Source organism: Dipodomys spectabilis, unplaced genomic scaffold (genome assembly GCF_019054845.1).
Source record: "Dipodomys spectabilis isolate Male_0828 unplaced genomic scaffold, ASM1905484v1 ptg000026l, whole genome shotgun sequence".
Classification (NCBI taxonomy): Eukaryota; Metazoa; Chordata; class Mammalia; order Rodentia; family Heteromyidae; genus Dipodomys; species Dipodomys spectabilis.
This window is the reverse complement of record NW_024870703.1, coordinates 11017317-11044562: the sequence shown is the minus strand read 5'-3', so window position 1 is coordinate 11044562 and position 27246 is coordinate 11017317. Positions and strand designations below refer to the sequence as shown.

The 27246-nt window shown below is 42.2% G+C and overlaps 1 protein-coding gene across 2 annotated transcripts in view; it reads left to right on the top strand.

The window, feature by feature from the left end:
- The window catches only part of Tmem178a (transmembrane protein 178A), a 180838-nt gene that overhangs the window by 102957 nt on the left and 50635 nt on the right, over positions 1-27246 (top strand). The window contains exon 1 of one of the 2 annotated variants that reach the window (XM_042675557.1): positions 19309-19739. The exons of the other annotated variant lie outside the window; for it this stretch is intronic. Coding sequence (XP_042531491.1) covers positions 19337-19739 — 403 coding nt within the window. The 5' untranslated portion in view covers positions 19309-19336. Of the gene's footprint in view, positions 1-19308; positions 19740-27246 lie in introns of those variants that run through there. 2 annotated transcript variants of the gene reach the window in all.

The following is a 27246-nucleotide window of genomic DNA, read 5'->3' as shown; positions in this document are numbered from 1 at the left end:
GTTGCTATCCAAAAGAGCAGGTGGGCAGTGTTGCCAGGTCAAACCTGAGGCTGAATGAATGATTAGAGGAGCCCAGGGGGTCTGGAGGGATGCGGCAGGAGGATGGGGGGAGGGTGCGTCTTGTAGATCTAGTGATCTATTTCCAGTCAGTGAGTGGCACCTGTCAGACTGGTCATGCTGCAGGGCCTTCAAGTTTGCATCTAGCCTGGCTTGACCTCTGCTTCCTTGTGCCTATTGCTACCTGCCCTTTTCTGCCAAGGCCCTGGCAAGCCTCCTGCCTGCTCTATCTGTGCTCTATTCCATTTTCAGTTTAATAGAATTGATGTTATTCAGTGTTCCCAGGACAGAGGCCTTGCTCTGCTTGGCTCTGGCCCTGCTTTTTTCAGAAGCGAAAGAAGAGAAGAGGGCTGCCAGCATGGCCATTTCCTTCAACTCCAGACCCACTGTGACTCCTGCTTCTTATGAGTGACAAATCTGAACGATTCCGCATAGGACTGTAAATGAAAATTGTTTGTGATTTCTCTCCTGGAACATAGATGATTACCTACGTTCTGAAACAAAAATAAAGCACAAAAACACAAATAATATAAAGTCTAATTTCAGACATCAAGAGCAAACACAGAAGTCATTATGATATTTATTTATTATTTATTCGTTAGCACTTGGGATTGGTCCCAGGGCTTGGTGCCTGCTAGGCAAATGCTTTCCATTGAACTCATTCCCAGTTACTGTATGACTTGAAATCACCTGATGCATATGTAGAAATCTGTGTTACGGTATGGTTCATGGGTTTAGATATATCATGATTTCAACCATAACAATGGAAATAAAACACACAACATTTGCTTACATCTCACTTTCCAACACCAGTCTCTACAGGAACTTTTTTCCATCTATATTGAAATATGTTTGACCAAACAGAATTGTGTATAAAGTACAAAACTTGTGTCAATATATGTATACATTGTAAAATGACGTACCTATTTGTTTTCTTCCCTCTTATTTGTGATGAGAACATTTTAGATCTATCCTTTCAGCACATTTCAAATATGTAATACTTGAATACAGTTTTTTTTTACAGGTGAATAGTTTTGTTAACTGTAGTCTCCAGAATGTACTCATTTTGCCAGAGTAAAACTTTTTACCCTTGATCAAGGTTCTTCTATTTCTTCATTCTATTCAGAACCTACCCCCCCTCAAAAAAAAACCCTTGGCTACTCCATTCTATTCAATCCTGTGATATGGTCTTTATATCCCATGATACATTTGTCTGTCTGTGTAAGACTTATTCCACTTAGCCTAATGTTGCTCACGTCCATTCCCATGCAGACATGCATCTTGACATGAGTTCAGCCATTTTGGTTGTAACCACCATTTTGCCTGCCAGGTCACTGCCACACACATACCACACTCTGTGGGACAAAAACAATTGTTAAGACAGTAAGCCTGAGTGTAGGGTGCCAAGTGTTGACACTCAGACTATTGTGAGACATGCCAATAATTTCTGGGAAGGACAGACATTCTGGCTGGCTATAGTTTATCTTTATCTAGCTTAGCACATAAACTCCTTACTCCTGCTCTGAGGCTGAGGGGGTCTACCTGCCTGGTTGTTATCCAAGATCAATTTCTATTTGTTAATTCCCTATGAATTACACTGTGTGCAGTGCTAGATCTGTCTGCCTCTTTCTTGTAATTTTCTCCCTTTGGAAGACAGTTCTTCCTCAGGGACTGTTTTTTGTTTATTTTGTTTTCTGAAACACCTTGCTGTTATAGGTAGCACAATTTCCTATTTTAAAAATCCTGAATAGTAGCTACTTTCTTTTTTTCTCCTCTCTCTCTTTCCTTCCTTTTTTTCCTTCTTTTCTTTTTCCTTCTCTCCTTCCTTTTCTTCCTCCTTACCTCTCCCCTTCTCTTCCTTTCTCCTTCCCCCTCTCTTCCCTCTATTCCTCCTTTTCTCCTCCTCTTTCTCCCTCTCTTTTGCTTTCCCTCTCTCAATCTCTTTCACCCCCCACTGGAAGTTGAAAGTAGCATCAAACATGCTAGGTAAGCACTTTACCACTGAACCCTAATCCTATATCACATTTTAAAGGAATTCTAGCTTTAAATTTTCTAAAGGTCTTTGAAGTTATAACTAGTAACAAAATTTTACACAGAGACACACACATGTGCACACTCACAAACATACTCATGTGTGCATTTCTTTGCATGACTACCAAGTCAAATCAGTCATAACATTGGCTAATGACTGCTGGATCAGCCCATACATTGCAAATTGGATCAAACCACAGAAAAGTAGCCTTAGATGAAGTGAACGATATAACATAATTTACTTTCCCACAGTGAGTGGCCTCTATTTAATTTTCATACCCTTGTGTCTGGTGTCTTTTAATAAAATGTAGTAGTCTGCATCTGAAAACTTCCCAGTTGGTGAGATACATGCACTTATTTTTAAGTACATTCTTAATTTCTGGTCTATAGGAATAAACTGTGCCTCAGGGAAAGAAATGCACTGCATGGGTACACTTTGTGAAGGTAAACACATAGAGGCACTCTGCTTTCTGTTAATTAATGATAGCAATGCCAAGTTGTTTTTTTTTTTTTTTTATAGGAAACCAATTTTGCTTTTGAACACCAGGGACATCTTGGAGCATAGGAAATGTTTCAATTAAGGAAAACTATAACACAGCCAAAAATCCAAATATAACAGGTGAAGCACAGTCAGTCTAGAAAAGCAGATGCATTAGAAAGTGATCCATGAATGTTCACTAAATATAACAAGCCCTGGAAATATTTTTCTCAAAGTGAAATCAGATAACGCAGAGAGATGGGATTTGTTCCAGCATTTTCCCAGGAGTTTGAGTCCTGATGCCTAGGCTGGAACTGTGGGAACTGAGAAAGGCCAAAGTCATGAGCAGTTCACTGGGTAGAACCTTACCTTGGGCACACAGAGGCCTTCCTGGCTGGTGAGGGAGGGATGTGATCTGTCTCACTGACCTTTATGCAGAATGGAGGATTGGGCATCTTTTTGTCTTTATTCATTAGGAAGTTATTTATGAATGCTCACTCACTGTAACATGCTCTCCTTGGTATATTTAAACCAACCCTATGTTGGTGTTGTCAAAAGTGATGTTGTCAAAGGTGGTGTTGTCAAACATTTGCCGTTTGTCAGCAGGAATGTGAAGTTTGACAAGGTGAGAAGTGAAGTATATGAGAGTTGAGGTGCCCTGCCAAGTTCAGCAGATAACCTTCTTCACTTATAGGACAGGTGCTATTCCAGAGCCATTTCTAGTTCTGCATGATTAACACCACATCTGCCTTTGTCTTGTGCACAATTGCCTATAGGAGTGCATAGTCAGTGATCAAAGAGTAATGGAAGTCAGGACAGTTACTTGAACTGAAAGCATGAGCCTGGGTCTTCCAGCCTCCCCAAAGTGTCCATCTGAGGGTTGACATCTAGGAATCAACTCTGCACAAGTCTCTACCAGTCTTTATACAACAAGTCTAATTACATGTATAAGAATGTATAAGATGACAAGTTTGCAAATGTCCTAAATAGGAGGGGGCATAAAATAGAACACATTTATTCAACAGAGTGTTATGTAACTATGAAAACACCCAGGCAGCTTTATAAGCTTTATAAGGATAAAGATAATCATCATAGATTGCTAAGAAATACATCCAATACATCTCATTTTTCATTTTATTTTGTGTGTATGTGTGTCACTTAATTTTATTTTTATCATCTTTAAGTAGTTGTACGAAGGGGCTTCAATTCACCATGTCAATTTATGAGTAAGATGTACCTTCATTAATGTTACCCCTTCCATTATTTTCCCTCCCATCTATATCAACCCCACTCACCCCTCAAAAAGTTACTTGGTTCCATTTTCACATATGTATATTAAATATTAGACTGCATTTGCTATATGTGGACCAGTGTTACTCTGGGGAAGAGAAGATCGAAAAGGTAAGAGAAAGTCCATGGCTTTGTCTTCCTGCATTTTTTGTGTTACTGAAAATTTTGCAATTAACCTGTGTTCTCCAGCTAAATACATATTTGAAAAAAGGAGCTGAAATAATTCAAAACTTTTCTTGTCAAGTTTCCCAGAGTAATCCTGGGATTACACAGTGGCTCAGAATAACACATAATTGCAGAGGTTCTATAGCAGCTTGGGGCTATTGGATAATGCCTTTCATCCAAGTGTATCATCTATACACTGAGTCCTATGTTCCAAGAAGAAGTGGGCTATTAGTCCAAATTTATTCGTTGATCTAGTCCCTTTTTCTCTATCAGCCTGATGTTACTTCTAGTAATATAGTTACTCATTTCCTGTTTTACTGTTTGAATAGAATCACAAGGCTGGGAGAGGGTCCTATTATCCCCATTTTCACAAACAGTAATTGAGGTTTAGGGAAGTTGGTTGATGTGCTCCAGTGACACAGGTAGCTAGGGCGGAACTGCCACAGTTGTCAGATAGGGATTTTATCACCAGCGAGGGCATTCATTCCAGGCAAATCACTGTTTTTCTAGGTCTTAGGTTCCTCAACTATAAAACAGGGGGTGGAAGGAGGTTTTAATAAGTATGAAAGTATACAATTGTTCCAAGAAAACCAACTAGGCCCTCCTCACCCACCCTGTGCCCTCAATTAACTTTGAAACAGTTCCAGGGAGGGAAAGGGGAAGGTGTTTAAAGATGTTCATGTTATGTAGACAGTGGCAGCTATCGTGATTTGAGGTGTTGTGAAGTAATTTAGAAGACAGATTCTATTCTGCAGACTAGTTGGAGAGAGCCTGGGGTCCCACTGTCCTGTGTCCCTGCTGTGACCCCACCCCTGACCCCACATGGAGGAAATCAGAGAGTTTGAGGATATTCATTCAGGTGGTCTCAGCCTATCTGGGGAATTGTTCTTTTCTCTTCACCTTGGAGACTTCAGCGGCTTCTATAAGGACTCCACTTGAATTTAAGAGTGGAAATATGGTTTTGTACAGATCTAGTCAGTACATAGCAGCTGTAAATAAACAAATGCCAGATGATTGGACTTGCTGTGTGACTCTTATCTATGGCAATGGGTCAGAGTAAATGTGACCCTTCTCTCAAACAACTAAATAGTAATCTTGGCTAATCAACAAGATTTTTATGAGTATGTTCTCTTAGAGTTATCTCTTAAGGTATAGGTTTTCTATTATGATAAAAGACACAGTATGTTTTGTTGGCCCCAGAAGATTCAAAACATAGGTTGTCAGTTCACCAAGTGGAAGAAACAATCTATGCCATAGGAGTTGTACCAGGGTTGGTCAGAGAGTGAGGAAAAAGGGGCCAAAGCCTTTATTGTGGTGTCCTTGGGAAGGAGTGTAGGAACAGGGTAAACAGACCTAAAGCTGGTTAGTTTGAACCTTGTAGAGGGCTCTTAGGCTTAGAGAATATCTGCCACTTCTGATGTAAGGCCAGAATCTTCTTTCTTTCTTTCTCTTTCTTTCTTTTCTTCTCTTTCTTTCTTTTCTTTTCTTTCTTTCTTTCTCTCTCTCTCTCTCTCTTTCCTTCCTTCCTTCCTTTTTCCTTTCACTTTATACAAACATGTTAGTTGTACCAAGGGATTTCATTATAACATTTCTATATATGCATTCACTGTAATCCCTACTGGATTCTTTTTTATTGTTATTATTAAGTAGTTGTACATGGGAGTTACAATTCCATAAGTCAGGTTATGAGCATAATGCTTCTCCTCCATTTCCCCCCCCCGACCTACCCATAGTCATATAACCACAGGATTCTTAACACCTCTCATATAACACCTTATATTAAGAATATAAACATTCTTCAGTTTCTCCTTTCTTTTGTGATGTTTTTGGTTATTATTTTTATCATAGAGTCTTTATGTCTAGTCTATATCCCTTGGGTATATTATTTTACTTCCTTACATTTCTACTTTTTAACCTTTTTTGTATTTCCTTCTTCTGCTTTCTTGATATAGATCTGCCTCCTAAGTTACTCTCAAAGGCTTAGGTCCTTAGACAGAGTCCATACGCAGTGTCAAAGGCTCTTGGGCAGCTGACAGCTTGGGTTCAGGTAACAAGGACAATAACTACATATACTTATTCTAGTAAGTGCCAGGTAGAAATCCATTCTGCTGACATTCAAAGTAAGCTTAAAAGAGAGAAAAAACTCTTCACAGCTGTTTGAGACTGGAAGCAGCTCATGGTTCTGCACAAACCCAAAGAAACTCTGTGGATTTATCTTTCCTGTGACTGTAACAGATACAGTCATTTGCACTTGGGCTTTTCCGTTGCTCTCTGGAGCATCCACTATAACAATTCTCAAACCTTTTCTGTCCTGGATGGCAGACAGAGCAGTGCCTTGGGCTACAGGGAGTGTGTGGATAAAATAAATGCCTGGAGAAAGAAGGATGCCGGGAGCACAGGAGGCCTGCTCACACATCTACTCTGCAACTGGTAGGAATGCTAATGTCTGTATCTTTTGAAATTCAGTAGGTCTTTGGGCAAGATCAAAGAGGAGGAGGAAGAGGAGGAAGAAGAGGAAGAGGAGGAAGAGGAGGAGGAGGAAGAGGAGGAGGAGGAACAGGAGAGAGCAGAGAAAGAGAGAGAGAGAGAGAGCTTTGAGTTGGGCAATTCCTGTCTGAAAAAAGGAAGCAGCTTTACCACTGAACTACTTTCCAGTTGCTGCTGTATCAAATTACTCACAACTTAATGACTAAATACAGGACATTTCATTACTTTACAAGTCTAAAGATCAGAATCTCAAAATTAAGTCTCCAGGGGCTAACCTCAAAGTTGACAGGGCATGGTGCCCCAAGCCTGTAATCCTTGCTTCTTGGAGGATTGAAATCTGAGGCTAGGGCTGGGAAGGTGGCTCAGTGGTAGAGCGCTTGCCTTGCATGCCTGAGGCCCTGGGTTCGATTCCTCAGCACCACATAAGCAAAAAGAAAAAAGCCAGAAGTGGTACTGTGGCTCAAGTGATAGAGCGCTAGCCTTGAGCTGAAGAGCTGAGGGACAGCGCCCAGGCCCAGAGTTCAGGCCCCACAACTGGACCCCCCCCCCAAAAAAAAGAAATCTGAGGCTAGTTTAGGAAGTAAAAGTTTGTGAGACTGTTTCACTCAATCAGTGGGTATGGCAGTATGCTCCTGTAATCCTAGCTACTGAGAAAGTACCATGTCTGGGCGACTGGCATATGCTTGTCAAGTGCAAGTGGGAAGATTGCTGTGCAGAAAGTGTTGACCCTACCTACAGAGTAAGCAATGGAAAAAGTAGTTGGAGGTGTAGCTCATGGAGTAGAGTACCTGCCTAGCAAACTCATTGGCACTGAGTTCAATCCTCAGTACCAACTAGGAAAGAAAGTTGGCAGGGTTCATTCCTTGTGGAAGCTCTAGGGGAAGATGTGTTTTCTTGGCTTTCCTGCTGTCTGCAGGCTGTCTGAGATCCTTAGCTCAGGGCCAGCTTCTTTAAAACCAGTGGTGTTGCACCTCTGGCTCTTTTTCTGTGGTCATATTTTTCTCTCTTTCCCAGACTATGGATGGGCAAGACTTTCTAATTTTAAGCATGTTTTTGATTAGATTGAACCTATCCATGTAATTCAGGCTAATCTCCCCATTTTAACAAGATCCTTAACATAATCACATCTGCAAAATCCCTTTTGCCATGTGAGGTGACATATTGGAAAGTTCTAGAGGAGGGGGCGATTATGGGATCTTCACCGAGATAGAAAATGAAAGCTTTTTCCCTGTTCCATCTCCTTAAGATCTAAAGCAGAGCCACATTTTTTCTTGTAACTGCTTATCTTATTTGCTATCACATCAGTCTGTAACAAGTGAAATTTTATAGTGAAGCAGTATTACTAGCAATCTAATTTTTCTATTATCAATGGTCTAATGATAATATTATTAATGATCAAATTATAATCCTAATTTCAATTGTAGCAGCAAATTTATTATCATCTCCTTGTGCTTCTCCTTTAAGCACACATGAATTTTCTCTACTTTCAAAAAACTTTGGGAGCTGAGGATTTTGCTTAATGGTAAAGCATTTCCCTAGAGAGCATGAAGGGACATTTGGTCCCTTGCAGTTAGTTAAAAAAGAAACAAAAATAAAATCTTTCATCCTCCTATCCTTGTCTTCCTAGCTACCAGACACCCTTGTTTCTTCTTGGACTGACAGAATCTCTCTGCTTCCTCCACAATGAGCATGTGTTATTTTTATTTTTCCTCACCTCCCATTTATCTCTCAGAACCCCAAAATTTGATTCCTGTTTTACCTTATTGACACTCAAATCCTCATGTATTACATCTCTGGGGTCCTTTTGGTTTTACTAGCTATTTGATGGTCCTGAAATTCTGTCATTGACCTTGAAAGTCTGGACCCTCAGCTTTTATGACTCTCCTAACTCATTCTCACCCTGCTGTCAGGCTCAGCTCCTCCTCTTGTGTCTAGTCTCTGCCTCTACACCTTCTTCCATAGACCTCACATAGGTAGGCCTCTCTGTGGAGGTTAAAGCTCATTTTCCTGATATCTGGTGGACATTTCTACAGAAATCCTTCTGTTGTCTCACATTCAGATGCAGAGAACTGCAGTATATGATTTGTTGTCTCTCCTGGTTTAGTCACCTACTCAGTTACCTAAAGTTGCTTGTGTGTTCATTTTACCTAACAGCTCAATCATTGCTGTTAGCATTTGACCCTCTGGATATTTGTATTTGATTCTTTTTGGCTGATCTGTTCACTTGTTTACTATCTATCCTTTATGCATAGTATCTCTGCTGTCTCTTCCTTGACTTTCAATGCAACTGTCCTGGGGCTCACTAGCCAGACTCTGGTGATCATGAGTGCATTGTTAGCAATTAATCTATCACCACTGCTGGACAGATTCCTAATCTCTCTTTTCCCAGTATGTTGTCATTCTCACTATTGCCTAAGATCCTGGTGTGATTTAAAGCCTTTACACTCTGAATCTAACCAACATGTCCTGAACTGCCTATTCCTGGTGGGATCAGGTGCTCTGAACATACCTTGTTTATTCCTGTCTCTGGGTTCCTATGGTTTTTCCATTGTTGAAATAGTCTTCTTCTTTACCTCCAACTTCCTCTCATAGATCTTCAGAAGTTTAAGTCTCATCGATATTTTGTTGGCCATTTCTACTTAGAACATTTCTCCTTCTCTGTACACATCCACATTTGCCGAGCATATTACAAAGAATGCTCTAACCCATCTTTCTGCAATGCCCACTACATCCTTGATTCTTTCCACGGTTACAATAGATGAGGATGATGGACCTACTTTTCATTTATCTACTAGAGTCATTGTCCTCTTTCCCATGCATGAATATCACACCAGAAAAATCTCCCTCTATTTGCAGTATCAATCTTTCTTGTTAGTCATTCCCATAAACATAGGAGCACCTTCAATCAAAACAAACCCTCTGTTAATCTCACTTCTATGTTCATTTATAAAAGATTTTTCTCCTTTCTTTCATGGAAAAAATATTCCTTGAGAGAGTGATCTATATATATAGCTTTAACTCTTCTCTTCCCATTCTCTTTTGAACTTGTTCCAATCAAATTTATGTCCCTAACACTCAGTCGTTCTTATGAAGGCCATTGGAGACATCCCCATTGTTAAACCAATGCTGAACCCTCAATTCAGCAACCTTGAGTCACTGACAATTCTCCCCTAGGTGACGCATATTCTTTTTGTGGTTCCCACGATTCTACACTGTTACCTTTCTGGCCATTTCTCTTCATTTTTCAAGAACCTATGGCTCACCTGGACCTCAACAAATAGCATTTTTTCATGTCTTAGGCCTTGATCTTTTTCTTTTTGCTATCAACATTGATTTTCCAGTCTTATGGTTCCAGTCTTATCTATATGTGGATCCTCTTGGCTCCCATTTTCTGTCTTTGGTCTGAACCTCTTCCCTAACTTTACACTTGCTATCCAATAGTTATCCCTAGCTCATGTAACCTCTCTACTTGGATAGATAATAGGAATCATAAACTTATAGTACCCTATCTGGGCTTCTGATCTTATTCCAACTGATACTTGCCATAGTGTTCCATTCATCTGTGGAGGACAGCTCCACCCAGCCTCTTTTTCCTTCACCACACATTTTTTTTTTCATGGTAGTAAATCTTATTGGCTCTTCCCTTTTCAATACCCAGAAACCAACCACTTCTTATCACTTTACTTTCCCCACCTGGTCTAAAACACAGTTGTCTCTGTTGGTATACAAATCACAGTTATGAGGGCAGGCTCTGAAGTCACCTCACACAGATTGGGATGTGGTTCCATGAGAGCATGACCTTGAACAAGGTATTCATTTTCTGTATGTTTCTCACTTTCCTCAGGTGTAAAATGTGAGGGTTAAACATGTATAAAGTGCTTGTATCAGTTCCTGGAAAATGGTATGTGATCAACATATATCAACTATGTCTTATTAGTCTACATACATCATAAACGCCCCATGACAAAATATAGAAGGTAATGGTCAAGAAGATGAGAATAGTGATCAAAATGGACATCATCTATGCACTTCTTTATAACTCATACTGAGCCATGGTGGGGAATTTTACCAAAACACTCTAATCTCTGCTGAGAGTAGGTAAAGTGTTTATTTTGTGCATTGCTATCTGTCTCTTTCTTCTTATTCCTCTTGAGGATAAATTTTACAGCCTCTCTTCTACAAATCTCCTTCTAGCTCCAGAAACCCTGGGTTTCCTTAGTCCTTTTTTTCCCCCAGGATTACATATCTAGTTTACTTTCATTGTTACCAATTATAACATTTTAAAAGGGATCCTATATATCCCCTTAATACTTCCCTGGGTACCATTTTAAATTCTCATTTTATTAGCTCAATGAACCTGTACTTCTTGGCAAAAGTAGAGAAAAAGGTAAATTGTCGTGTGAGGTTATAAAAAGCAAATACTTAAGACCATGCCCATAAAATTCAGGACCAAGATAACCAATCCTATTTTTTAGGGAAAAAAAAGAAACGGAGTAAATAATTTACATTAACAGTTAGAAAGTAACATTTCATATTTGAGATTCAACTTCAGTGTTAGAAACTTCAGCAGTTTCTTTTGGCTAACTATGAGAAGCCTCAGGACAGAATCCCTTTCTGTTGTGTTTGGATTTCAGTAGGGCCCAGAAGGGCACATGGCAACCTGGCTGGAAACCACTAAGAGACAGTTCCCCCACTGCCAATCCCCTCTCCGACTTGCCACTCACATAGTCTGAGGCTCTCCATCACATGCAGATTGCAGGTACCAAATCAATTAGGCAGATGGAACTCATATATCAAAGCTACCTACTTAGACTCCTTTTTGGCCATTGGTGCATTTCCTCTCTCTCCTTGTTAATCAGCTTCATAAATCTGACCCTGACAAGGTCCTGTCTCTCTCGTATGGTTGGAGGTGAGATGGTAATTTGTCCCCGAGCTTTCATTTGCTTCTTCACTTGAGTGACCATCAACATCACATGGTACCCATTCATTATAGAGGCTCAGGTGCAGCCATGAGGGGTAAGTGCCAAGTGCTGCTAAACTGGCGATTCTTTTCAAAAGAACAGGATGGTTCTCCAAGCACTGTGCACATCAGACAGTTGCACCCCACAGTGCCTGATGAAACCCTGGCACACTAATAGCTGTAAAGAACACGACACATTGTTAGATATTCTTCTGAGTATCTGCTTCATAATAGCTATTCACATCCTGGATAATGAATACCTGGACCCACAAAAGTGGGAGATTTAGCTGGATCAGAAATTGACAAAACCAAAATTGTTCAGGGTAGTGACCTTGCTTTTGGACATGGTGGCAAATGCCTATGGAGAATTGTTAAATTCACCACATTCAAGGGCATCTGACTCAATCTTTGTCTCCTGGTCCTGACTAAGTGAATCTAGAACATTGACTCAGCCTTTTTGTGCTAAGTTTGGATTGTTCAACCCTTGTGAAGAGCTGCCTTCTGTCTTCTAGGAGGTGTATCTTTGAGTCTTGGGTCTTTCCTGGGTTCTTGCCCTTCGCTCTCTGCCCTTCTTAGAGGGAGGAGCCTGTCTGCTTTTCTGTTCTCATCCAGATGCTGTCCAAGGCTGACTTAACATCCCCATGTCCTCTTGGAACTTCCTTGTTTCTTATTTGAGGGAGGAAGGTCCAGGTACTCCCTAGGCACCTCGTATGATTTGTACCTGTAAAACGCACTAGCTACGGGCAGTGATTTTCTACAGGAGCCTTTCTATCTAGTCCATTTTAAAGACCTTGAGAAATGGAGCTACCTTATCGTGCTCTGGCAGCTTCTTTCTGCTAGTCACAAAACAGCATTAAAGTCCTTTTATGGGCTCATAACAAAATAGCCCATTGAAAGAGCATAATGGCTCCCCATACTTTTGAATGCTCATCATTTCACCCATACTACAGACAATTTACGGTTTTTAGGGGCTCTAGAGTAGGCTTTCATGCTTTTCATTAGGGCACAGGCCCTGAGAAAGTAATGTTCTGTACCACATCCAAGGATCATAGTTTGCATGCATTGAACATTCTCCAAATATTATTTTTGGAAATGATAAATGACAACCACTGTCATTTATATATCAGGACTTACTCATCTTACAAGTCTTACAAGTCTCCTCGTCTTCCAAAGAAGGGCATCAGTCTTATCCCTCCTTCACAGATGATGAAGTTCAGAGAGGTTCACTTTTCCAGTCCAATCACATTGGATGTAGAGCCCAACTCTCTAACTCCACATCCAACCCCTCTGTTTCTATGGCTATGTCATTAGGAGGCCCTGTATTGGCCTTGGACACTATATTTCCAATCTCCTCTGTGGCACCTTCTCCTGTAGTGGATCTCTGTGCACAATGCCTAGATATTAGCTTCTTATTTTCTCTTGCTATATTATTCCCCTGCCCAGCACCCCCCACAGTGATCCTATCTAATACAACCAGTTTAAACAGCAACATGAATATATCATCTACTAAATCTAAATCTCTAATCTAGACTGTTTCTCTTATTCTTAGATTCACACATGTAACTGCCTAACCCGCTGGGATTTTTAAGTGTCAGCTCAAACTCCACATGTCCAACACCTTTTCTACTTCTCCCTCCAAGTATGCTTGTCTTCAGTGCTCAGTACATGGTACACCAGAGATGTCTCCTTGCTCCTCACTTCTCTTTTCCTAACCTGCTTCTTCCTACCCACTCTGTCTCCGTTTCTACTGTAGCCTCATTGGTCAAGTTGCTGAGAAACCTCCTTGTCTGGACAAGGGCAGCAGCCTCCTGACTATTTTCCCTGCTTCCTACATACCATCTCCATCCCCAATCCATTTTTCACGTAGCAGTCTGAGTGACATTTTAAAAACCATTAATCAATGCATGCCCTTTCCCTGCTTAAGACTCTGCAAGGATTTTCTTTTGATTCAAGTGCAAACTCCACAGCATGATTTTTAAAGCTGTACATGATATGCCATTGACTCACTTCCTTCTCAACTTTATTCTGCAACTTCATCTTGTACCATACCTCTCTGTATGTGCTCCTCTATAGCTACCGTGGTCTTCTTGTAGCTCCCCAGAGATAGAAAGCTTTTCCATGCCGCCAGCCCTTTGTGCTAGCTGGTCCCTCTGTCTTGCACACTCCCTGTGGTCTATGGGTGCTCGGTGAGGTTAATTGGATCCCAGAGAATAGTAGATTGGCTCTTTTGTTTGAATAGTAAAAATAAAAACATGGAAAAATATGTCATTAATGAATTATTTTGTCCTTTGTATTCATTACGTGTAAATTAGATGGTCTTAGTATAACAGACATGTGAGTTTTCTAAAGCATGTTTATGTACTTGTATGAATTGACTGGCAGGGAAGGGGCTTCAAGGATGTACCTAGCATGTGATGATCATGACTTGTTGAAGTCATGTTGATATCTATCTCTGTTGTATACAGCTTATGTGTTTGGAGGTTGGTTACCTCGTTTGGGGATCACAGCTTGAAGCAGTGGATCTGAATACATGGGTGTAAGCCCAGATACTAATGCTTGTGAGTAGACCCTATTGAGAGAGAAGGGTTGCAGGAAAGAGAAAGGAGAGATGCCTGGGAAGGATACGTAACCCATGGTGACACTAGATATCTTAGTTGTAGTTAGTTCAACTCTAGTTGTCAAACGTGGCCTGAATGAGCTGAGTCAAACCCTAACTTCAAAACCTGGTATCTGCATACACAGATAAAGGTGGTGAATACAGTTAGGTATAGCAATTAATGAGCCACCATCTGCTACCACATCACACTTTGAGTGGGACTTAACATGGTTATGGGTTTCTTTGAATGTTTTCCCCCCTGCCATATGTGCATACAGGATCCAAAAAGGAAACAGCTTAATCCAGGAATGTGAAAAAGAATGGTGACATTCTGCGGTGTGTCAGGGAAATGAGAAACTTATCAGGCACTGTCTATTTCAGGGGGTTTGTGGTATTTTATGGTTCCACACATCTAGTTGGTGACAGAATGGCACTGTCAGGATGACTTGCCATCCTTCTATAGAAGAGGACCATGGTGTAAGTGCTACTTCTGACATTTTCTTCTGGCTTTGCCCTGGACAGGGTTTCATACATATACAGAAAATAGTCCCTTTCTTCTAAGGACTTCTCAAAGGAAACCAATCTTTCTGTGCTAGATTTCTCTGGTACATTTTTGTCTGTACCTCTGTGACAGCATTCATCCCACACTCTCTTCCTGACATAGCCTCTTGCATGTCTGTTTTTCTTCCTCCACTAACCTAAATCTCCCTGAGGACAGGGTCCATATTTCCTTCGGCCAGTGGGGCCTAGAACAGCTACCTTGCATTGCGGGTGCTTGATATCTATTGTTGAATTAAAATAACATTGCTTTAAGAAAATTTCTCAAAAAAAAAAAAAGAAAATTTCTCAGTGATGACTTTAATAAAAGAGATCTCAAGTGTTTACTGAAATGCTGTGCTGTATCTCTATAATAGACTTACAATAAATGCTAAAACAACAACAATGTCTGATAGTACCAGAACAAAACACCTTCACTTTTTAATGAAAGTTGGTAGATGGCTTTGATTAATCTATAGAAGCTCAATTGTGAAACCCAAATGTTTGAAATAAAAAAAAGATAGTACTTTAAATCTTGGCTCTAGGACAAAAGGTGAAAGTCTCTTAGAATATTCATGGTCAGCATGGTTAGCTTAACATAGGTATGTCAATAAATCATTGCAGTCGCTCTGTGATACTTGGAGATGTGTGTGTGTGTATGTGTGTGTGTGTGTGTGTATGCCCTTTATTAAATAAGGACATACTCATTTGAAGAGCTTCTGACTGCAAAGAATATATGAATATCATAAGACATGTAGATATTATGGTGAATGTACTTGAAGTCAGAAGCACTTTGCTTTTTAAACACTTAAACATGACCAATGTATCGGTTGTGATGGCTAAATGCTATGTGAATACTGACAATAACAAAGGACTTTAAGTAACATAGAGGTAAAAGATAGTTCTCTATCTTAGAGGGTCAGTGATATGATAGAATAAAAGAAATATGATATAATCATATATCAGAAATTCGATATAATCAAAGTGCCATTTGAGGAAATTGCATCGGATCATAATATCAGTGATAAGGGTAGGAAGGGTTGATCCTAGAATCATGGGTCCAAGGAGAAAGCTGTAGTCTTATCCAGATGGGAGGTGCTAGAGGCACAGCCATAGAAAGTGGTAGAAACATAGACATGTCAAGGGGAAAAAATCTACAACTTGTTATAATTCTAAAATACTAAGTTGGAGTGGCTTATGTGACTTTGGTAAGAAAAAAGAAGGAGGGGCGGCTAGACCATAGGGAAATATGAGTTTAGTTTGGGACATGTTGAGTTCAATACAGTGAAACACCCAGGTGGACATTGTCTTGCTCTAGCCCTGTCATTTTAGAGCCTGGCTATTCTTGGAGGGCTTTACTGGGGCCCTTTGATCTGAAGACAACAGCAAGGCGAAATTGAAGACAAATGAAAACAAGAATAGTTTGAAAATATTAAGTTCACAGGACAGCTAAAGCTGAGACATGGCATCATGTTCTGGCTGGAATATTTGATCTCCCATCATCTTGACACCCTATTCTGGCTTAGATTACTGCTTCCACTTATTGTAAGTGTCCAGCTTGTAATAAATCATTAGAGTTTCTCTTCTAGAAACTCCAGGAGGTCATTGTTTTGGAGGGAGGTTGGAAGAGTGGTCCACAAAAGAGATGATCCCCTCAGATCAGGGCCCACAGACATCGGAGCTTCCAAATGTATTAGGCAGACATAAAACCCAGCAGGCATGTTCTGACTACCATGGTAATATCTCTGATGCAGTCTTCTTGGAAAAGTTTCATTCATCCTTTGACAAGTAACTCAAAAGTCTTTATGGACTCCCTTTAGGCAGTGACTCCGTCTGTTCATTGTCCACATTCCCTACAATACTTTCTTCTTCTGATTTCTGCTATAGTAGTTGTGTCTTCTTCTGTCTAGGTCTTTTTCTTGGCATTGGACTATGAAAAACACAAACACAAAGATGGGAAATATTTATCTTCATATCCTTCACTCCCTTAACAGAGTGCAGGTTAGAGGGGGATAATTTGTTGTTGGAAATACCCAACAGAAAAAAAAAATAAAAGCAAAGATGGAGCATTTGCAGTTGCCGTGGCAGAGCCAGTGCACACATCCGATGTCACCTCCCTGCTGACGCCGTTAATGCTGCACCAGCAGAGGCAGCACTTTCCTTGCATACTGCTGGCCCACATTTGTAATGTGCGACATTTTTTTTTATGAAATACTGTCAAGGACAATCCATCATATGGTAGTAACCTTTGGATTATATGCTGCGACTGGTCCTAAACAGGAACATAAATGAACCCCAAGGATAATGCTATTTTCTGCAAAGTGTCTGATCAAAGAAGTCTGGCTAACCAAACGAGGCAGAACTGTATGTTCTTTTAAGTTAAACAGCAGTGCCGGAGAAAGAGATTTGCTTCTGGCTAGCTCCAGTTGGGGACAGGGTTGTTGCGAGGAAGATCAGGTAACTCTGAAATGTGGCTGAATATGTATTTCTTGTAGTACATCAAGGTGTGAATGTGACAAGGGAAGGAGACAGGCTAACGGGTTGCCAATCTTTACCACTCTCAAGGTTTGTAATAACTTTATCTGGAGAGCATTTTTTAATATAAAAGGACACATGACAAGTGAATTTCAGATGCTGTGAACTCAGCTAAAGACATTCTCTCCGCATATCCATAACGATCTAGGCTTTACACACATCATGGAATATACATAAAAGAAAGCCTCTAAATTTTTATCATTTTGGTATAAATCCAGATAAAATTCTACTTGGTGAGCTGAGTGTTTTCTGTTAAGGGAAAGCTTACTGCAAGAAGAACTCTAAAATTATAATCCTTTGTCTTCCTTAATTAGACTAGAGTCTCACTATAGTTCTTGCTGAAGCTGTGAGAAAATCCAAGCAATAATTCACATTGTCAGGTCAGCAGAAACGGGCATGGGGGTCTGACAGAACTGAGATTTGCTTAAAGGATCTATCTGTGAACTGAATAACTCAGAAAGGGTACACACACACTTCCACAGGAAGGCGCCCCTGAAGATGCTGAGCAAACAGCAATGGAAAGAAATCCCAGCCAGATTCTCATGTCACCTTTCCCGCAGAAATATATAAATCACATTAATACCAGTTGATGGGGGGGCACTAATTAATAAGTCCCATTAAATCATGGCGTGATGACATCTAGCATCTAATGAATGCCTCATCATCTCTTGGTCGTTAATATTTCATAGCATTTGAACACATGGATCGGCATCCCTGGGCTCATGAAGACTGGCTTCCTATCTCTGATGTGGTCCCCAGGGCATCAGTAGTACCAGGATGCTGCACACACATACACACACAATGAACTCCTAGTACTCTGGGCCATACGTTTCCGCGTTTTAGAAAATGAGAGCCTTCCTGCGGCCCCTGGAGTTCACTGTGATCACTGGGAAGAGCTCTCAGACGTTGACTTTGGTGTGCACCTCTGCTTTGGTGTTGACCCTCTCCTCTCAGGAGAGAACCGCGCACAGGAGAAAATCATTACTTTGATTTATTACTGGAGGCTTGCTTTATTCAAAGGCAATAATCACTTCACAGCGCAGGTGCCATTGCCAGAGCTTATTGATCCTCTATGTTCTTCTAGAAACTCTAGAGGAGGCCACTGCTTTGGAGGGAGGTGGAAGAGTGGTCAGGATGACCCTCGCAGAGCAGGCAGAGGGTCTGAGCTGGGTGTCTTCTTTCAGAAGGGGCTGGGGGGAGAGAGAAGGCTTCACAGGGTGTGAGAGGCAAAGGCGGGACCACACCACACCACCCCACCCCACCCCACCCCACCCCACCCCACCCCACCCCACCCCACCCCACCCCACCCCACACCACACCACACCACACCACACCACAGCTCCAGCGAGCTGCCTCGGAGGGGATGGACTGCATCCTCCCGGCGGCAGGAGACAGGGCTCCTCCGCTTCTGCTGGAGACGCCAAGGAGTTAAACACAGACCCACAGGCCGCCCGCAGCCGGCCTGGGATCTGCTCCTTCCCGGGGGAACGCGGGGCGCGCAGCGCCCTCAATCTGGACAAGTGACAGGGCTGAATGTGCTGTGATGTGGGTGGATGTCTTTTAAGGTCATAGGAGGGGGAAGAGCACGAGGGAGAGGAGAGAGAGAGAGAGAGAGAGAGAGAGAGAGACAGGGGGAGGGAAGGAGAGGGAGGGAGAGGGAGAGGGAGAGAGGGAGAAGTAGAGGGAGGGATGGAGGGAGGGAGGGAGGGAGGCCGGCGGAGTGCGGGGGGCGGGTGGTGAGCGGAGTCTAGAGCAGAGATAGAAAGGCGGAAAGCAGGTGCGGGACGCGGAGGGACCGCAGGCGTGGTGGGGAGAAGGGACAGGCAGAGTTGGAGAAAAGTAAGGGGAAAGTAGGACCGGGGCAGGGGTTGGGGGGAGGTGGAGGGGGAGTGAGCAGGGACTGAGGAGCGGAGGGAGGGAGGTTTCGTAGGGAGAGGGAGGACGGACGGACCCGGAGGTGGGTGGGGGGGTGTCAGGAGGGGGCGGGGAGGAGGAGGAGGAGGAGGGGGCGCGGGAGGGGGGAGCGGAGCGGGGGCGGGAGGCCGCCGGAGGGAGGGCGGCGGGGGAGAGGCGAGGGAGGGCGCGCGGAGCAGAGCCGAGGCCAAGTGCATTGTGTCTGGCGGCGGCGCGCGGAGCCCACCGGGCGGCTGCCGTGGCGGCGGCGGCGGCGGCGCGGGGCGGCGGAGCGGGGCGGGAAGCCATGGAGCCGCGGGCGCTGGTCACGGCGCTCAGCCTCGGCCTCAGCCTCTGCTCCCTGGGGCTGCTCGTCACGGCCATCTTCACCGACCACTGGTACGAGACCGACCCCCGGCGCCACAAGGAGAGCTGCGAGCGCAGCCGCGCGGGCGCCGACCCTCCGGACCAGAAGAACCGCCTGATGCCGCTGTCGCACCTGCCGCTGCGGGACTCGCCGCCCCTGGGGCGCCGGCTGCTGCCGCCGGGGCTCCCCGGGCGCGCGGACCCCGAGTCCTGGCGCTCGCTGCTGGGGCTCGGCGGGCTGGACGCCGAGTGCGGGCGACCCCTGTTCGCCACCTACTCGGGCCTCTGGAGGAAGTGCTACTTCCTGGGCATCGATCGGGACATCGACACCCTCATCCTGAAAGGTGAGCGCGGCGGGGCGCGCCCCGCGCCGTGCGGAGCGCAGCCGGGGCTTCCCCGGGGCGCGCGCCGGTCCCCCCCCCCCCCCCGCCCCGCGGCCACCGCCGCCACCCGGACCCCCCACGCGTGTCCCCTCACCCTCCCCCCCCCCCCGCCTCCGATCCCGCCGCCCCGACCCTCTCCCCCTGCTCCCCTGCTTGGCTCTTCTTTCTCCCTCTTCTCCCCCAGACTCCTGCCTCACCTGCCCTCAGGTCCCGGCGTCCCCCCCTTTCCCGCGAGTCCCCCCCCCCCCCGTGCACCTGCTGGAAGCTCGCTCCCCCGGAGGGTGACCCCCCCCCCCCAAGAAAGCTTCCTCTGCACGCCCCCGAAGTGCGAGGTTTGTGTGGCTTGCACTTCATCCGCACCGGTCACTGGAGGCAGAGCTCAAGGCAGAGAGGACACCCCCACGCCTGGCCACGCCCCCCATAACCCTTCACCCTCCAGCCCTCTCCTAGGGTCTAGGCAGAAGCCAAGGAGAGAAAATGGCCAAGCCCTTGAAAGTAGGAGAGCCCAGACTTGGGCATGGGATCTCGGCATAGAACTCTGCACAATTGTGGTACTTGCAAGGTGGTTGGTCTTGTTGAGTTATTTGAGTTGTAAAGCATCGGTTTGCTCTTTTAGAATCTATGCAACACCTGGCTCCCAGATACTTTGGTGTGTGTGTGTGTGTGTGTGTGTGTGTGTGTGTGTGTGTGTGTGTGTGTGTGTGTGTGTGTGTGTGTGATCTATTCACATAAAAATACTCAAACTAACAATCCCAGTTGTGAATCTTCCTTTAACTTTCAAAACTCAACCCTTAATAGAATTTTTTTTCTCTCCGATAGAAATATAAATAACCCTTTTCCCCTTGGACTTAGTATTCCAAAAAGAAAAAAAGTCCCAAGTCAGTAGATTTGAAATATTTGGTAGCAAACGAACAGCTGTATATTGAATTACGGCTTGAAGTGGAATCGCAAAGAAAAGAGGGAGTTAATAATGTGTTGGCCTTCCAAGTCTTGTTAGTTGGCATAGTCTTCATTTCTCAAACGTGTCAACTTCCTCCTTCCTGTGGCTAGCCCAGCTGGGGACTGCCATCCAAATCTGTCTGTATATGGAAGGACTCCAGCTATTTTTTTTGGGGGGGGGGAAGGGTTTTGAATACAGTAATCTTCCTTTGGGAAGTGCACCTTTTCCTTTTCTCTCCTAACGTGCATCCAAATCTGATTTCTCTTCATGATGACACTGCATAATTAATTCTGATAGTGGGATAGTACATGAACCAACTGTGAGAGCTGAATGTGGAGGCTGGGTTTTGGAATGCTCATTTAAACAAGGCACTCTTGAAAGCTAAGCATTGTAGTCTGTCTTTGGAAATGACAGAACTGCATTCCCTTACACTGTATGTTTAGAGTATCTGATTGCTTGTAATTTAGATACAGTGTAGTGTCTGGAACATCTGGGCAGACTCCAATTTCCAGCAGGAGAATGTCCCATAGGATACCTTGGCAAAGCCATGGTTAGCTGAGGTGTTCAGATCCTGGGCATCCCAAGCATTTAATGATCTTAGGGATGGAAGGACTTCACTAGATATCAGTAAGTCTACTTTCCACCTATCAATTTACTTCCTTGTACAATTTTTGACAAATGATTGTCCAGCCTGGTACATAAGATACAACTCACATACTAGTTCAAAGAACTAGATTTTTCTAGTCACAAATGCATCTCTTAGATAAAAAAATAAACCTTTACTTTCTAATATTGATGGTGTGCCCATAATCCTTTGTGGAGAATGCTGACGTGTGAGTGTAATCAGAAGGTGGGGGTTCCTGGCTGGCTCTGTGTGTCCTTCACAGATGTCCCAAACTTCTTTGGCCTGGCCTTCATTGTTGTCATCTCTAGTGTTAGGCAGGTTCTTTTTTTTTTTTTGAATTTTCTAGTTCTGAAATTTATTATTGTAAAACTAACAATGTAATTTTAGCTTCCAAGGAAATTAATAAGTGGATAAGAAATGAGGAACTTTATGGGTAAAGATGACACTTGACCACAATAAGATCTTTCTTAGTTATTGGGGCAATAGCCAGAAATGCCTGGGTACTTTCAGTAGTTTGAAATACTTTCAGTATTTTACTGCTAACCTACCTTGGGCTGCATGCATAGTTCTTCTGGATCTCAGTTTCATCATCTGGGAAATGAATGGATCACATACTCTGCCTCAAAATTCGGATTCTGTGAAATAGTTGGAGAGAGGACAGTATCACTGGTATTTTCCTATCTGATGCAGATCAGTTTGGCACTTCAGTTTTACCTTTGTTTTGGCATTTGACATTACTGACTGTGGTATGAATTTCCTAAATGATTCATTTAAAACTAGAAATTGGCATTGCATCTAATTAAAAATGGTGGATAACTGGTCCCTTATTGTCCTCCCTGAATTACCTTTTTCATGAGTCCTAACATCATTTAGAAATTTTAATTATTTTGTAAGTGGACTCAGATTGGAGAGTGAAGAGTGTTTGGAAAGAGAATGTAAGAACTTTTGGGCATGTTTTGTGAGCATTTGAGAGAAAAATAACTCAGCCTTTTTATCGGGGAACTACGAGGCAAAGCCAAGTGGGTGAAGATTGCAGACATGGAAGTGTGGAAAATGTTCTCACAATCATGATTACTTGTATTTTATATTACTGGAGGCAAGACAAGTATTTCTGAGAGTATAAGAGATAGAAAGACACAATGTGGACAATAAAAGATTAGTCTAGAAATGATACAAATGGGGTCTAGAGCACTAATCTACTTAAGAGAAATCACATAAGCCTAAAAAGGATTGATCTCAATGGAAGGAATATTTGGGTGAATCATCAAACTCAGATTTGTGTTTGCTTTATGATTGTAGATCGCGTCTCTCTCTAGCTCAGACCTTGCACTGGTTTAGGAATCTTCAAGAAGTAGAATCTTCAAGAAGAAAATAAAATTATTGATAAGCCCTTTAAGAACTGAGACTGAATTGCTATACTGCTATGGTTCTTGGAATTGTCTAAGAATCATTCTTCAGAATTTTGACCTTCTAATCTCACAACCTCCACCAGTCCACACAACTTTTTCTTGCTCACCAGGGTAACAATGAGAACTTTTCAAATGCTTTAAGATATTTGGGTCTATACTATTCTTGTAATTTATTTTTCAATTCAATAAAATGCCCACTGAAAGTCTGTTTTGTGCAAGGTAATAAGAGTTTGACTACACATGGGAGATCTTCTGTGTTTGAACCTGCGTTATTCTTCTATATATGTTTTCTTTGCAGCACTGGATGACTTTTGACTCCTTCCCCAAAGAAGGCTTGCTGGTCAAAAGACTAGCTCTGAGAATAGGCAAATAAAGTCATCTTCTTACCCAACAACAGGAGGTTTAGAGTAATTGAAGAACCCTGTGGTAGGAACTTGAATAGAATGGACTTACAGCTTGGGAATTTGAACCTTCTGTACCACTGAGGGTGTGGAAAGTTCGAAAGACATCATTATATGTAAAAGCCACCGAAGGGGCTGGGAAAGTGGCTCAGTGGTAGAGTGCTTACTTTGCATGCATGAGGCCCTGGGTTCGATTCCTTAGCACCACATAAGCAGAAAAAGCCAGAAGTGGCGCTGTAACTCAAATGGTAGAATGCTAGCCTTGAGCTGAAGAGTTGAGGGACAGTGCCCAAGCCCGGAGTTCAAGCCCCATGACTGCCTCCCCTCCAAAAAAGCCACTGAAAGCTTGCAAGGCAAATGGATTTGACGTGATTTATATAGAGTTCCAGGAAATGAGAGGAGAGTGACCTAAAGATAGGCTCTTCATTTAGTCATCATCCATTTGTTCAGTCCACAAATTGATATTGGAGTGTCAAGGCATTGCCCTGGGTATAGGAGATATATCTATAGTGAAATGAATCAAAATTGTTGCCTCCTTAGAGTCTCATATTTCAAGTAGTGGAGTTCGTATTTTCTAGGGAATTATGTAGTAACTACTCTTTGTATGTTATGGAAAATTACCTGACTTGAGTGGAGATCACATTGAGAAGGTTGATAGTCTTGGTTGGCAAACAGCAGGAAATATAGTGCCAAGGCCTTTGGGGGCCTTCTGGTCACTATCAAGTGCAACCTGCATGTTTCAACTACTAGATAAACAGTAAGAGAGGAGGACAGATGGAAGGAGGCTCAGTTGGACGTTTTACATGATTCTCAATCAGTTACTGAGAGCACCAATTTAAATATATAAATACTGGTAGAAACTGTGAACTTGTTATTTAGAACTTTGGAGAAATCAATTTGGAATAGCTATCAGACTCGTTGAAATTGTGCTGGAGTTTCCAAGTTCTACTAGCTTTGACTTCAAAAAATTTATTATTTTTATTTTTATAGTCAAGGTGATGTATAGAGTGGTTACAGTTACACAAGTAGGGCAATAAGTACATTTCTTGTCAAACTTGCTCCAAGACATGGACACAAGAGGTTTTTCTTTGTTGTTGATGTTTTTAATGTACTATGTGATTTTTTTTCTTTTGTATGTTCTTCCCCCCTATGGTATATCCCCTATTGTCATTGTACTTGATTTTGGTACCTTGGCATTGTATATACTTTTATTTGCATTAGGGAAGAGAAGGGGATTTTTTTTTAATTAAAAAAATTCATTAGCAATAGTTAACATTACTTTCAAATGTATGTTCTTTATGGATGCAAATCAAGCATTAAGGTTATGTGCTGCTGACAGTAGACAAAAGGGAAATTTATGCAGCAGTGTTTTGTTTTTATGATGTTAAAATGATAAGATTTCAGAAATGTGGAGATTAAAATTCTATACGCATAATGTGAACTTGTATAAATCACTTGGGATTGAATTCTTGAGACTTGAAATAGAAATATGTCCTTGTGATTTTAGAAGCATTTTTCCTCTAATGAGATAAACAGACGTATCAAAGACAGTGGGACATAAAATACTTTGTCATTTTGCTCTCTGTGTGGAAAGGAAAGTAAAAGCTTTGGTGAGAATTCATTGGGTCTGCTCATCACTGTGCTAATGATTTATCTGCTTCCTCTGTTGCTTATTCTCCATGAAATTAGTAGTCGGAACAAGACCCACCAAGTTCTACCTGACACAGTAATAGATTGATGATTTTCTTCATCTTACTTTTAGACCAAAGTATCATTTTGTGTGTGTGTGGAGGGGGGGAATAGTTATCTCCCAAGAGCAGATCTGTTTAGGAAAACTGAGGGCCAACATTTTTTTCTCCTCCTTGACCCAAAAGATTATTTTCAAATTTAGTTTTGGGCTAAAAGGTGTTGCTGGCAAAGGAAGTGAGTGGTTTTGAGGGTATGTGGAGGTGTGGGGGTGCCATGAAGACTTTCTTTATCTTTCTTTACTTCCTTTTCTTTAATGTTTTATCCTTTATAGTAATTTAAATGCAGCATTCATTCTGTGTGTGTGTGTGTGTATGTGTGTGTGTGTGTGCATGTGCACACACACATGCTAGTTTTGGGGCTTGAATTTAGAGTACTGTCCCTTAGCCTTATCATTGAAGTCTGATGCTTTACCACTTGAGCCAGAGTTTTACTTCTGGCTTTGTGATGGTTAATTGGAGATAAGAGTCTCACAAATTTCCTGCCCTGGGTTAGCTTTGAATCTAAATGCTCAGACCTCAGCCTCCTGAGTAGCTAGGATTATAGGCATGAGGGACCAGTGGCTGGCTTATCTTTCTTCTTGTGACAAGTGGTATTAGAAATTCTCTGATGTCCTATAAATACAAGTTATTTATTTATAAAACTATGTGCCTGGACTATACTAGCATAGACATCATAAGACATAAGCATTAGCAAATTTGAGGGGATGTTGTAATAAAAAAAGGTATAAATGGAAATTGGAATATTTATATCCCACCTTTCAAATCACATATACACCCCTTAGCATTCCCTTCTCCCTTTTCTCCTTAAAAGCTGCTCTCTCACAGCTCATTAGTAGAGCTAAGTCTCTCAACTGGGCAGAGGAAGGAGGATTTTTCCACTCATGGCTGAAATTTATGGTGGCTCTCCCAGTGCACTGTTATATCACACACATTTATCTTACGCAGGGGAGAGAAGAAGATGCATTTTATTTCTGCATCAATTCTGATATTAGGCACAGTATTAAATGAGCCCTTTTGATTAAACAACTGCTAGTTCATACTACACAACTCTTAATGACTGGATTTGTAGTTTCATCTTGTCTCACAGTGTGTTGAGGCTGAGCACACCCAAGTGAGAGATTCTGTTTTAGCGTATTCTGTGGCTAACCCTCATGAAGGTTATCTTGCACAGGAATTAAATGCTTGCCATCCTTGTCATCAAATGAAGATACTTTTTTCCATTCTTGCCATCTGAACACAGAACAGTCTTTTTTAAAGTAATTTATAAACACAAAAGTGGATGGTGCTTAAAGTAGCTTGTGATAAAAATTTCCAAGACTCAATGACATTTTTCATTCACCATGTCTTGCGGATAACATTTAGGAATGGCCTGAAGGTGGGAAAAATAGAAGAGATTTTGCTATGTCATAGAAAGTTCAAATCCAATTATACTCGAGTTGCTGTGATTTTTTTCCCCCTTAGCTACTGATTTTTCTTCTTCAAAGCTCAAAAAGAGCCTTAAACTCTGTCAGGCAGACGGCTCATAATTGCGAGAGTTCTTGATTGCTATACAAATTATGCTTTTGTTGGGGATCATCTGGAGTCATGGAGACTTCCCATGTCATGGCTAAAAAACTTGAGATCTGGAGGAGTGCATGGGAACATGGCAGGGATTTAGGTCGGTCCTAGGATTTTCCTAGTGGTCACCAAGAATAGTCTTTTTTTATCTCCGTATAATTCTAGTGGTTGGCACCATAGATTGCAACCACAGATTTTGCAATCACAGATTATCATCACAGATTGTTCATCTGGGACCTCTGCCAAGCAAACCATAGTCTACTATGTCCTGTATCTTTATTCCCTGAGCCGACCTTTCCTCTGTCCATCTTTTTGGAAGGTTGGGAGAATCATATCTGAATTTTATTGTTGATAAAACAGAGGGTCAAGGAGGTCTTTTCATTGATCCATGGATCCTCTGTCCATTTTACCTTCAAAGGAAATCCTACTCACTTTCTTTGAGACTCATTGTGCAAATATTTTTGCTCTATTTTCTTGTGACATGTTGGTTCAAATACTAAAAGTAACCATATTTGATTTGTGCCTCCTCTCTTCTCACCCTCCTCCTTAATAACAACTGGTAGAAGAGGAGAAGGTAAGGTTGAAAACATACCAAGTGGAGGACTGGCAGATAGTATGAATGGCAAATATGTCTCCTTTGAAGTAATACATTAGATCATAAGTCAGATAAGATCATTCATTGTAAACCATGTGTATGCTTTCATTTTTTAAAAAAATGTTTTTTTCCTAGTCATTATTATTTCAAAAACCTACACATCTTTGATCTTGCCCAAAGCTGGGCATAGCTG